The 13655-nt window shown below is 47.0% G+C and overlaps 1 protein-coding gene across 1 annotated transcript in view; it reads right to left on the bottom strand.

Annotated features, from left to right (window-relative positions):
- The window catches only part of PRCP (prolylcarboxypeptidase), a 514316-nt gene that overhangs the window by 306023 nt on the left and 194638 nt on the right, over nucleotides 1–13655 (bottom strand). The window contains exon 3 of the mRNA XM_069639880.1: nucleotides 2532–2633. Coding sequence (XP_069495981.1) covers nucleotides 2532–2633 — 102 coding nt within the window. The remainder of the gene's footprint in view (nucleotides 1–2531; nucleotides 2634–13655) is intronic.

The raw sequence follows: 13655 nt of genomic DNA, 5'->3' as shown, positions 1-13655 counted from the left end.
CAACGGCTGCTGTCCGCATATCCAACATGGCGACCGTTTCAAAATATCTGACGCAGTTCACATTTTTCACCATCCAATCTGCGGGCGCGTCCGATGTCTGCAGACTTCACGCTGGGCCCAGATTGGCCTAGGAGGTTGTCCGTGGAACGAATAGGGAAGTGAGTCCAAGGACCGAACCCAGATATCATTAATTTCATTTTACCTACTCTTTGGCAGTTTTTAAAAAAACAACTGGACAGATTTACACCAAATTCACAAAAGTGGGCTTTTGGTACCAAGCCGCCACTCCTGCCGCAAATTTGGTGAAAATCCTTCCAACGTTTCTGGCTACAGACATGAGCAACATTTTGTTCCCACTGCGTCTATGAGGAAAACCACACATTTTGGAAACCCCCCCCTATAACTTTGCCCTCCCTGGACGAAACCTCACCAACCTTCGCATAATCAATCCGAGGGGGCCATATACATATTTGTTCAAATTTGGTCAAGCTTCGTCCGGGTGGTGGTGGGGGGCGACTTATTGATTTTTTCTTTCTGTTCCTCCCCAAATAGATGCTCGGATGATGTTTGAGCAGGTATGTATGCATACATTTATAAGATGCAAATGTGGGGAGGGTGAATGTGGCAGGGGAGAGGTGGGAATCTGTGTTTATCTATTTCCGGGTATTGATTATCAATGAATGGTAGGATCCAAAACTTTGTGATTTACGTCAGAAGACCATGTGAAGAATAGTGCACAGTAAATCCAGTGCAGCAATCCTTTCATGAAAATAAACACCACAATACTTCCTAAGATACAGTGCATAGGGGGAATGCAGACAGGGTATTGGGCACAGAATAGGGCACACCGCACAACCCACCTCAATGTGCTTATCTCAAGCCTTCATGCACATTGATTTTTGATTTTCTGACTCCAGTTTCACAGCTCAGACAGTGACAATAGGAAGGAAGAGAGGAAAAAGATGGATCAGAGATAAGTGGGAGTAAGGCATCGGAAGACAGAATATGGAGCCCTAAAGGACCAGGTAACAGATATAGGAGATGGAAAATAGGTCGTTTGGCTGATCCTCAAAACAGCCGCCATCCCAGGAACAAAGCAGAAGATCAGAGGCTGGAGGTCGTATACTCGGGCTCAAACACATTTTGTTTTCTCTCTTCCACTCTTACCATCCCAACTTTCAGATACTGACCCAGGAGAGTGATCTCCAAGGTGGTCAATGTCAACTTGACCACAACTACATATCAAAGTGCCAGTCCTAAACCCTCAGTATTAGGTCAATAGACCTTTTTCAAACAAACAAATAAAAAAAAGCGATTTAGAAAGACTGCTTTGTAATCGCACAGAGCAGTCTTTCTAAATCTAACTGTAAGCCCCTGCGACGCACACAAGTGCGCAGTGGGGCTGACAGGCATGCCAGGACCCAGAGGCAGCCACGAGGCTCAGGAAGTAGTGTTCAGGGGTGAAACACCCCGATTCGGAGTAAAACCGGGAAGAGACAGTGGGGAGTGGGGGGCTTTAGAAACACCATTATTTCCATTTGTGTAGGCTGCCTAAAAATCAGCTGATTTTTTAAAAAAAATATTAAAATAAAAAATACACAAAATTAAAATTAAAAAAAAAAAAATTGTTTTTTTGCTAAGGCGACCAACATAAAAATTAAAATAATGACATAGAACCAAACCCTCAGTACATGGATGCCTGATCTCAAGCAATGTAGAGAGCTGCCTTCCTTACACCTCACTTCACCACCTCAATACAAACATCCTCAAACCCACCTCATCTGAGTTGGGATAAGAAACAATTTCAGGAGCGTAGAACAACATTTATAAAAAATGCATTCTAAGCATCTAAGAAGTACCGAAAAAAGCCCAATTGTGGCAGTCGGTGATTAAAAAAATATGAGGACAGTTTAACAAAATTCATACGATTGCAAGCAAACATGATAAACTAGTTCCCTTGTTCCAGATTTGCAGTGGGTAAGGCAATGGGCAATTCCGTGCATGATGAGTAAAGTTGGAGTTACATATAAACAAAAAGCAAGGTCCACAGTAGGGATTCCTTTATACAGTAATTTTTGTTACCTTTTAATATGACTCCACAATTGTCTTTCCCACTTAAAAACAATTCCCCAATTATTACAAATATTTTTCAAGGGGTATCAAACTAATTATTTTGAATAATTGTGCAAAATGAACCGTAATATGTTCTCATGTCTTGAGGGTCTTCCAAAAAACTGAAAGAAACAATAAAATAAATATGCTCAATCCAAGCAAATTGCATCTACTTCACATCAGAAACTTAATTATAATCTATTATGAAAATAGGGTAAAAAATCATGCTTTTCTATCTCCCCCCAAATTTTAGCGTTTCCAGGAGGCCCAGTTCATCCTCCAATCCTTCATATATGGCTCCCTGCTCTAAACCTGGTAGCAGTTAATCACATCTCAAAGGGTTCCTTGAGACTGCATGTAGTTGGGGTTCCTGTAACAAAGAAAAATCACACAAAAGTTGAATAAAATTAAACACTTACAGCATAAGACTCCTCTCCGAAGGGCAAAGACTCTCCATAGTATCGATGTTCAGCAAAGACCAACATCGCTTGAAACTCCTCAGCCACATCCCACATGAATCCCTAAAGGACACATTATTAGAAATGTTCAATTGTTTTGCTTTTCGGGCAATGCAGTAAAAATAGGCATCCACATAATAGGTTCTGGTAACCAGTCAGATACAGTTAGAAAACCAAGTAACTTGCCAGAAAAAGGGAGATGCAAAACAAAAATGCTGATTAGACATGTTGTGTTAACGGAATAACATAACATTAATGCTAAGCTACAATGTATGAAGCAGAATTAGACAGATGTGCAATAGGTTTATTACAAGTATTCAAATACTCAATTAGCTTTTTCTTATATTGGATAGTGTGGTGAATCGCTACGCCTTGACCCATACAAGAGCCTTACCCAGGACTGCCTGGCGGTGGCAGTGAGTACCCGCTGGAGCGGGATAGCAGCAGTGGGTCAGCTAATGATGGGTGGAGTAACTGATGGGTATCCACCCCTTGGCGTGCCGGTGCAGGAACACCAGGAGCCAGGTTAGCGGTGTGCTTCACTCTGAGGTATGGAAGCCAATGAGGCGACGTGGAAGAGACACAGTAGGACCTCAGAGGAAAGGCCCTAGTCTTTTCCTTGACAGCGCTATGAAACGTCCCCACTGTTTGGCACTCCATGGCGCTTATGGGACGGCCAGGTTCAAATCCCCATAGAGAAACCAGTGGAAATGTAAGAGGTACTTAAATTAATACAATAAAAACCTGAGCCTCAAGGATCAGACAAATCATATTTAAAAAGGAGCCCAAGATATAAAAAGCAATTATTTATTTAAATTTTTGTAACGCGACACATGCCCATAGGCCTCAGGGTGCACACGGAACAAACAAACAAGACAAAGACAAACATGAAGGTCATCAGACAGGGAGACAACCAGGAACACCCCGGGTTTAGCCTATATTAAGGTTTAAGAGGTGGTGTTTGATTCATTTTTTGAAGTGGCCAAGAGTACAGGCCAGCCGTATCGGCCCAGGAAGGGCATTCCAGAACGGGGGTGCCTGGATGTCAAAGGACGACCCACCAAACCGAGCCAGCGTGTGTCTGGGTTGATGAAGTGTCGGATAGACCGAGGATCGGAGCAGTCTCCCCGAGGTATGAACCTTCAGGCGATCCTTCAGGTATTTGGGGCAGGCGTTGGACTGGCATTTGAAAGATATTGTGAAGATCTTGTGAGTAATCCAATGTTTCACCGGTAACCAGTGCAGTTTCCTACGTACAGCGGATAAATGGGTTTGTTTGGACATACCACGGGATGGCGCGAACTGCGCAGTTTTGTGCCGCCTTTAAAGTGTGCAGGGTGGAACGTGATGTGCCAGCCAGCAGATTGTTACAATAGTCCAGTCTAGAGTTAATTAAAGCTGTGGCTAGAATGGAGCAGTTCTTGACTGAAATAAAAGGACGGATGTGATTAAGTTGCTTAGAGAGGAGGCCACATGAAGATCGAATATGGGAGATATGCGGCTTCATAGTCAGTTCGGCATCAAGGATTACCCCCTTTTTTTTTACCTTCTTAAAGACATTGATGCTGTTGCCGGCAATACAAAAGTTATCAAAGGCAGTATCCAGCTTCTTAAGACTAAAACCAGATGCTACGATCAGGAGCTTAGTCTTTTTGCTGTTCAGGGCAAGTGAATTGTCAGCCATCCATGCCCGGATTGCGTCGTAGATTTTATTTATGGCGACTCAATCCTGCATGCAGTTCCGACTCAGCTCAAGGGCGACCTGTGTGTCATCAGCATAAATAGTATACAGTACACCCCGGTCATCTAGGGCCGGATATAGATAGTAAACAGATGGTGAGATACATGAGCCTTGGGGAATGCCTCATGTTTGGAGGACCGGAGAGGAACTTGCCTTGCCCACTGCCACACAGGCAGTCCGGGGTCCAAGAAACAAAGAGAACCATTGTGCTGCTAACTCAGAGCAGCATGCCAAGTCCCTGAGTCTAGCAACTAGGAGGGAGTGATCCACCAGGTTGAAGGCTGCAGAGAGATCCAAGAGCATCAGCTGTGTCGATGACCCCTATTACACTATGCTGGCCAAGGTGGATTTTAGGTCCAGCATAGCAGTTTCCGTCCCATGCTGGGCTCTGAAACCTTATTGACATGCCCTCAAGATGTTTTGCTCTTCACTCTATCCCTGTAGCTGGGTGTAGGCTACTTTTTCCATGATTTTAAGAATAAAAGGGGACATTTGTGATGGACCAATAGTTTTTGGCAACTTGTGGCTCAGTATTACTGTTCTTTGGCAGGGGTGTGATCTATGCCTCCTTAAGGGATGATGGGACTAATCCTTCATCGAAGGAAAGATCGATGAGCTTTGTCATCCAAGGAACCAACAACTCAAGCAAGCCCTTCAAGATGTCAACGGGGCAGCTATCGCCGAGGCAGAACAACAAGTTACTTACCGACTGGTAACGTTTTCTCGATTGGATGTTCCTCCAACGTATTCCTCATCTTAGATAGATGTATTCCATCCGCCTTTAGCTGCTTCGGAAAACATTTTCGGCAGAGGGCGCCCATGCGTCGATGTCGTCGAGTCGATGGTCCCTCGAAGGCCTCCGTCGAGGGTGACATTATTGGGTATATAAGTAGCACGCGCGGCGCCCGTTGGCCTCAGTTCTGTTTTTCCTCCTTCACTCTTGTTCTACTGTGTAGATTGTGCCGGTAGCCAGGTGTTCACCTTGCGAGAGTTGAAATGGCAATAACCCGGAAAATCTATAGAGGGGTAGGATGGGAGGGCGATGAGGAATACGTTGGAGGAACATCCAATCGAAAGAACGTTACCAGTTGGTAAGTAACTTGTTCTTCGAGTGGATTGTGTCCTCCAACGTATTCCTCATCTTAGATAGACTCCCAAAGCAGTATGGACAATTCTTTGGAGGAGGGAGTAGATTTTTTTTTTGTTTTTTTGGATACCTTTAAATGGCTGAATATAGTACTGCTTCACCAAAATTCAGCTCCTTAGACTGGGAAGCATCCAGACTATAGAATTTTGAAAAAAGTATGCCGCGAAAACCAAGTTGCTGCTTCACAAATGGATCTTATAGGAACACCTCTTTGAAGGGCTGTTGAAGAGGCAATACCTCTGGTGGAATGGGCCCTTAAGCCTTCTGGTGGGTCTTTCTCTGCCAATCTGTAGCATTCTGAAATGCAAAGCACAATCCAACATGATATGGTTTGCTTCGACACCGATTGACCCAATTTCCTTCCGGTGTAGCCTATGAAAAGTTGATTATCCACTCTAAGCTTGGAAAGCTTAGCAATGTAAACGCTTAGAGCTCTTCTCGGATCCAACCTGTGCAATCTTTCCTCTTCCTTATTAGAATGAGGTGGAGGTTAGAATGCGGGTAGAACAATTTTCTGATTCAAATGAAAATCGGACACAACTCTAGGTAAAAATTAGGGTTTAACCCTTAATACCACTCTGTCCCTATGGAGGACAGTATAGGGTGGCCCAGAAGACAGTGCCTGCAATTTGCTCACTCTTTTTGCAGATGTTAAAGCAACTAGGAAAGCAGTTTTCCATGTCAGTAATCTTAATGGACAAGTGTGCAAGAGTTCAAAAGGGGCACACATTAAGAATTTTAGAACCAGATTAAGATCCCAAATTGGTACTTGGAAAGGGTAAGGAGGTAACACATTGGCGAGTCCTTTTAAGAATTGTACTACTAAAGGAATTTTGAAATAGGAGCATTCTTCTGACGAGCACCTGAAGATGGAAAGCGCTGTAAGATAACCTTTAATGGTCCCAACATTTAGACCTCTATGTGCTAGGGACAAGAGGAAGGACAGTACTTCCGGGACAGAACATAGAAAAGGATCAACATTCTTTTCCCTGCACCAGTTGCAAAACTTTTTCCAACGGCAACGGTATAGAGATTTTGCTGGTGGTCTACTTGCCGAAAGCAACACTTCCATGACATCATCTGGAAGTTCCCAATCCTTGTATCTCAGCCTTTCAGATACCAAGCGTGAAGGTTGAGAATCTTGACCTCTGGATGGAGAACCCGACCCTCCATTTGTGAGAGAAGGTCCTCTCTCTGAGGAAGACGTACCGGGGGACAGATGGACTTGTTTAGAAGGTCCGGGTACCACGTTCTCCTGGGGCAATTAGGATCATGCGGTTTCCGAACCGTCTCAGTCGCCTGATGACCTGAGAAATGACGGGAATCAGAGGGAACATGTATAGTGGGAAGTTCCACTCCACCAAGAACGCGTCCCATAGGGCTCCTCTCGGGGGCAATTCCCTTGAGCAATACCTTTCACACTTCCGGTTGATTCCGGTCGCAATAGGTCTACTTGAGGCGTTCCCCAAAGGCCGAAGATCTCTTGAATGACTTCCTGAGCCTGTTCCCACTCGTGGGACACCTTGCTGCCTGCTCAGAGCGTCCGCCGTCATATCTCCTCCCCGGCTAGATGAACTGCCGTTAAGGAGATTCCTTCTTGAATTGCCCAATACCAGAGCTGCATTGCCTCTCTGCACAGAGGTAGTGACCCTGCACCTCCTCTTTTGTTTAGATAATGCATGGCCACTGTGTTGTCCGTCATTATCAAGACATTTTTTCCTCTGACAGATGGTAGAAAGCCTTCAGCGCAAGTCTGATTGCTTTCCGCTCTAAAAGGTTGATGTGTAGTTTGGACTCCGATGGAGACCAACGACCGCTGATTGTCAGATCGTTGGCATGAGCTCCCCACCCCATGAGCGAGGCGTCCATCACTACTGTAATCTCCGGCCATGGTTGCCAAAACTGTTCTCATTTTAGGATATTATCTGTGCAAGTCCACCACAGAAGATCCTGCCGAACCTTGTTCAGAATCATTTGACCTGAGAATTGAGACCATGGAGTCTTTAGAGCACATTGAAGGGATCTCATCCTCAGGCGTACCTCTGGCACTAGGAAGATGCAGGATGCCATGAGGCAGAGTAACCTTAAGAAGTCGTAGGCCTGGAGAGTTTGGGCATTTTGGAATTTGGAAACCATCTGAAGAATATCTTGAGCCCTCTACTTGGGAGGCGAGCTCTTTCCCAAGGATGTGTCCAATACAGCCCCTATGTACTGGAGCTGTTGGGAAGGTGTCATTTGTGACTTCTTGAAGTTGCGGGAGGAGCCCAGTTTCTGGAGGAAGTGGCAGGTGACTTTCAGATGATCCAGTGCTTGTTCGGCAGAACGTGCCCTGATCAACCAATCGTCCAGGTAGGGGTAGAGGTGAATCCCACCTCTCCTGAGGTGCGCTGCCACCACTACCATTAACTTGGTAAAGACCCTCGGGGCGGAGGTCAATCCGAATGGCAGGACTCAAAACTGATAGTGTGAGTCGCCAACTACGAACCTCAGGTATTTTCTGTGCTTGAGATGAATTGGCACATGAAAATAAACATCCTGGAGGTCCAATGACACCAACCAATCCTGAAGTTGCAGGGCCTGAAGGATCTGAGAAAGAGTAGCCATCTTGAACGTGTCCTTCCTGAGGAGCTTGTTCAAGCCTCTCAAGTCCAAGATGGGTCTCAGTCCTCCGTCATTTTTGAGGATCACAAAATAAGGGGAGTACCAGCCCTTGTTTCTCTCTGCTACAGGTACTGGCTCTGTAGCACCTTTCTGTAGCAGGGATAGAACCTCCTGCTGCAGGAGCGGGTCTGAAAACTTCAAAAGGTGTCTCCCTGGTGGGTTGCTTTGAGGTTGCGTTAGAAAAGGGAGGCAGTAACCTTGGGCTATTATTTCTAGAGCCCAAACATCTGAAGTAATGGCTCGCCATTCTTGCAGATGCTGCGACAGCCTGCCTCCCGCTGGTGTCTTGTGATGCAAGTCCTCAAAGTGGTTTTGTGGCGGTTGCTGCAGCCGCTGATGGCAAAAAGGCTGCAGCTGGAGTTAGCTCTGCACTTTTTCCTCGTCCACCGCGAGTGGCCTTTTTCTGGCCCCTTTGACTGGCCATTCCCCCTCGCCTTTCCATATGAGGAGTAGTAACGATAGGATCGTCCCCTCCAAGATTGTCCTGGCACACAAAAAGGCTGAGGTTGCCTAATAACAGCTCCTAAAGACTTGGCAGCTGCTTTTGAGGTCTGCAACCTCTCAAGGCTCTCGTCAACCTTGCTGCCAAAAAGGAGAGACCCGTCAAAGGGCATGTTCAGAAGGCGGTTCTGCACGTCTGGTGCGAACCCCGACTTCCGTAACCACGCAAACCTGCGCATTACCGTGCTAGTACCCATGGACCTGCTCACACTATCTGCAGTGTCCAAACCAGATTGAAGGGATTACTGCATGGCCTCTTTTCCATCTCTAACAATGGCTAGGAATCCTTCCCTTTCATCCCCTTCTGGTATGTGCTCCACCACCATTGCAATGCACTCCCACAGAGTGTACGAAAACTTTGCCAAGGCACATGTGGAGTTGGCTGATTTTAACGCCATACTCCCAGCTGAAAACACGCTTGTCGTCCCTGTCCAGAGGGATAGAAGGGTACGCCATTTTATTTGAAGATGTGGCTGCCTGGACCACCAGACTCTCGGGAGTGGGCTATTTAGACAGATAGCCGGGGTCGCTACTGACAGGGCGGTATTTTGAAGTAAGGGATTTATTCACTGGAGGAATAGAATCCAGAGTCTCCCAATTTTTGGCCCCCCTATTTTGCAGGGCTACATGGAAGGGTAGGATTGGATCGTCGGTGGGACCATGGTCTAATATGTCGGTCAAATCATCCTGGATGAATAGGGTTGGTGGTCTAGCACATCCTAAATAATCGACCACTTTTGTCATAGGTTGGCGGTATGAGGGACTGGCATGCTCCCCTGGTTCTGGCCTGCCAAAATCTGTTTCAGGCGATGTATCAATGCCACTTGCATTATGCAAGGATTCCACCAGGTCGCTCATCCTGCTTTCTTCAGAAACCAGGCATTCTGGGACATTTGGGGTACCATATTCCAGCCCAAAGGGTACATTCTCCATCAGATTTCTCGTGTTCCTCAAAAATTGAAGTCAGGGACTTGAAAAATTCCTTCCTAGGAAGAGGTTTAAAAACCTTTTCTGGGAGAGGTGCATTAGTGGACCCTGAAGGCATTATAGGCTTTCCAGCCTTCTCCTTTCCTTTTTTTGGTTGAGTTGGCTAAACTGGAGCCTTTGGAACCTTTAGCGCCGAGGACTTCGGGGTCGACAAAGGTGTCGATGAAATAGTGGTCGTCGACGGAGCCGGCGTCGAGGCGCTCTTCGAAGATTTGCCTTTCGTGGTGCTTTGGGTTTCGGACGGCTTCGGTGACCTCAAGCGGTCGACTCGCGCAGTCTTTTTCGCTCGGAGTCCTGGAAGGTTCTCGATCCTTCCTTCTTCGATCACCCGGGCTCGACGGCGCACAAGTGTTGGAGCGATAACGCTCCCAGCCAGCTTCTGAAGAAGGCGCGGACCAAGGCTTCGCTTTCTCGAACACCTACATCATTTTAACTCTGAATGCTTCCCACTCTTCGGAGGAAGAATGTTTTGTGGGGCATTTCATCCTTTTTGGGGATTCGTCCAAGGACGAGGTGGAGGGGGACCTGTGGCATCTTTTCTTTGATTTTTTCGTAGAAGATGAGCGATGTGAATTGCTTCGGGACCTAAACCGATACCTTTCGCATCGAGGAGACTTCTCCTCACGGGACCTCGACTCGATGCTAGAGGTTTTCCGGTCGGATTTACAGCCTACCTGTAGTTTTCTCTTCCTATCTTGCAAGGCCTTCCCAGTCATCGCCTGACACTTCGTACAGGCCTCCATGTTGTGGCCCTTCCCCGAGACACCACAGATATTCTCAGTACGGGTCCGTCAAACATATTTGAACTGCAAGATTTGCACTTTTTGAAACCCGATCGCGGGGTCGTAGTTGGCGTCGATGACGAGGACATATCGATATATATATATCAGTATTTCACTGCATCACAGAACTCGAGGCGCACCGAATCTCCGAAGCAACATGCACCGTGGAAAAACGGTACTGAGGCCAACAGGCGCCGCGCGTGCTATTTGTATACCCAATGACGTCACCCTCGACGGAGGCCTTCGAGGGACCATTGACTCGACGACATCGACGCACGGGCGCCCTCTGCCGGAAAAAGTTTCCGAAGCAACTAAAGCCGGGTGGAATACATCTATCAAAGATGAGGAATACGTTGGAGGACACAATCCACTCGAAGGTAGGTTTCATAGCGAGGATAGTTTTAAGAATTAGATCCTCGGAACAATGGGTGAAATAAAACAGGGTTACATTATTAAGCAAGTGCATCGTCCTGAGCGATAGTTCGGGGGAACGTGATTGCAATTGCATATTACTGATGGTCTGTTTATGAGCTGAGATCTCAGTTGAAAATTCATCGTGAATTCTAATACACCATGCAAGGACACTTACAAATTACTCCAGAAAGGTGTTATATTAAAAATATAGACACATTTATTACAGGGCCTTTGTAACGTAGACCATAGCAAAGAATCACAGTAACACTAGAGTAAACCAATACATCATAATCAATACAATATATATACAAGACCAGAGGGGTCTAACGGAGTAGAAAGCACAAAATATGTAGACCACCTAGATGGGGAGGAAAACAGGCAGTGCAAGTAATCGTTAGACCCGGTTCAACATCAGGAATACACCTAACTAAGAGGCAGTCCAAGCCCTATGAAGAGAGGAGCCTTATGCTCAATAGTACATGCACGTGCTTGTGCCAATGGACAAAATAGGGTCTCTTCAAGGGTCTCTAGCAGCTCAAGAAGGTGGATGTGGTGATGAAGAACAAGTTCCCACTATTCAAGCAGGACCTCCACTTGAGGGCAGAGTTAGGTTAAGAGTGCGGGATGGAGTCGCTATTTCGCAATAGCTGTGGAAAGGAAAGGGGCCCTCAGGGGCCACTTCGTGTGTAAAAATGGGCTCCTGCGCTAGGGGCCACCGGCTGGGGTAACGACTACTCAATGGTCCCCTGTCGCTGGCAGGTTCGAATGTGACAGTCAGGACGTCTCGACACCGTGTAGTTTCCGCGGTACAGCAGGGATTCCCAAACGGGACAGTGGCGATTTGTCCGCTCCGGGTGGAGGAATCAGCCCAATTCCACTGCAGCAGGCTTCAGGGTCAGGGGGGTCACCAATGCAGCGAACTTGCACAGGTCGTTGCCACGGCAGGGCAACACGGTAACCGAGTTTACTAAGGTCCGGGCGCACTCGTCTCACTTCAGACTTGGGAATGCCAAGTGTATGAAATTCGGTGTGAGGGTGCCGTGGACACAGAGCAAGCAGTATACCAAGTTCCGAGGGCCTCCTCCAAACCGCGGCGATAACAGAGCAAATGTCCCATGTAAGCTGGTCAGCCCACTGGTTGGCCCAGGGACACTTCCGAAGAGGTTTACTTGCAGGGTTTGTTGAAGGTGCCGAGAATAGTTGATCCCGCTATTCCAAAGGGTCGAAGCGTCGTTGCAGACCTTCTAGGACGATCAGATGCAGAGGGGTCCCACAGGACGACAGCAGGCTCAGGGTGCCAAACCTTCAAGCGGGTCACCAGTGGTTCCTCGACTCGGCTTCTGGTTACAGGATACTTGGCTCCTTATCCTTTGTTCGTGTGAACTCAGGAGATGGACCTGGTAGAGGTGTTTCCAGCCTCCTCTTATCCAAAGTTCCCTTCACGCCAAAACGGAGAGGACCCAATGGGAGATCTGCTCACAAACACTCACTCCATACGTGGACCAATCACAGACCACAGTGGTCTCAGGCATTCAGGACACTCCAGACTCTCTGGCACCCAGGATTTGTATTGGGAACAGACATACCAGCCCACATCCTGGAGGAGGCGCACACCCAAGACATGCAGAAGCCTGCGAAAGCATTGGGTTGCGCGGGAAAGTGCATGCCTGGGGAAGGTGAAGGGGCAAGATGGCCAAAGGACAGGATAAAGAACCTCGTGGCATGGCCATTTTGGAGCCAGGCCACCTATTTGAGCCAAAACGCGGAAATTGCGGTTAACATGGCAAGAAAGGGTTAAAAATATAAGAAAACGATAGCTGCCACCAGTCATGTCTATGACACATCTGCACAGTTCATTAAAAGTCCAGCGAGAGTTTCTAGGGCCTTTGGAACGACTAGAGGCCCAAGTGTGCTGTAAGGCAAGTTACATCGGACACTTGTTACATGTTGCACAAAAGCTGCAACATGAGGAAAGGACTAAGGGAACCAACGTCTCCCAGTACTGACCGTCTTAAGGGCATGTCAGTTTCCCTATTAAAAGTGAGCGAAAGCCCAGAGGAGTGCAGCTTTGGGCTGTGCTTCTCTGGCAAAGTTTAGATCAGGGTGTAAAACAGCAGCAACAAGTTTGGGGGTTGACACATGGAGGGAAAATTACATACAATTATGAAATCTTTCCGAACAGCCACCAACTTTGAGGAGTTGGAAAAGCACTCGCGGGGCTGAAGGCCACAAGATAGGTGTGCTGAAAATTTAGAGGGGGTAACATTTGTAACGTTTCTGGAGAATTTTTGGACTCTTGGTATTGCCTACAATCTTACTTGAGGGGCAGGTAGGTGCACAACTGCTTGCACTAAGAGATGGTCAGACCATGCACACAGGGTGACTACGACGTTGGAAACGGGAGTATAATGGGATATGACCCAATCCAACGTGTGACCCCCATTGTGTGTGAACATCCAAATGGTATAAAGGGAGTCAATGAGCGAAGATGCCTGCTTATCATAGGGGTCCTCAGCCCAGAGATTAAAATCACCCAGGATAATGAGCAGAGTTTTGACCTTGGCAATATGAGTAAGTAACTCAGGAAATTGTTTCTCAAAGAAGGGCATGTCCCAAGGAGGTCTGTAGGGGGGGCAGGATACTTAAAAAGATGTTGGCGTTAATCTTTATCTTGACCAAGGAAAGCTTCACAGTCGTCAGGGCTGGTTTGCGTAACAATGTGACAGTCAAGATGCTGCTTACACATAAGTGCCACACCTCCACCATTATGGACCAGGGGATCAGACCGAAAAAGCAGGTAAACAAGAGGGAAAGACAAGGTGGCATCAGCAGGTATGGAGAGATTTAACCAA

This window comes from Ambystoma mexicanum, chromosome 7q (assembly GCF_040938575.1).
Source record: "Ambystoma mexicanum isolate Mex_15411 chromosome 7q, UKY_AmexF1_1, whole genome shotgun sequence".
Lineage (NCBI taxonomy): Eukaryota > Metazoa > Chordata > Amphibia > Caudata > Ambystomatidae > Ambystoma > Ambystoma mexicanum.
This window is presented reverse-complemented; position numbering and strand designations above follow the sequence as displayed.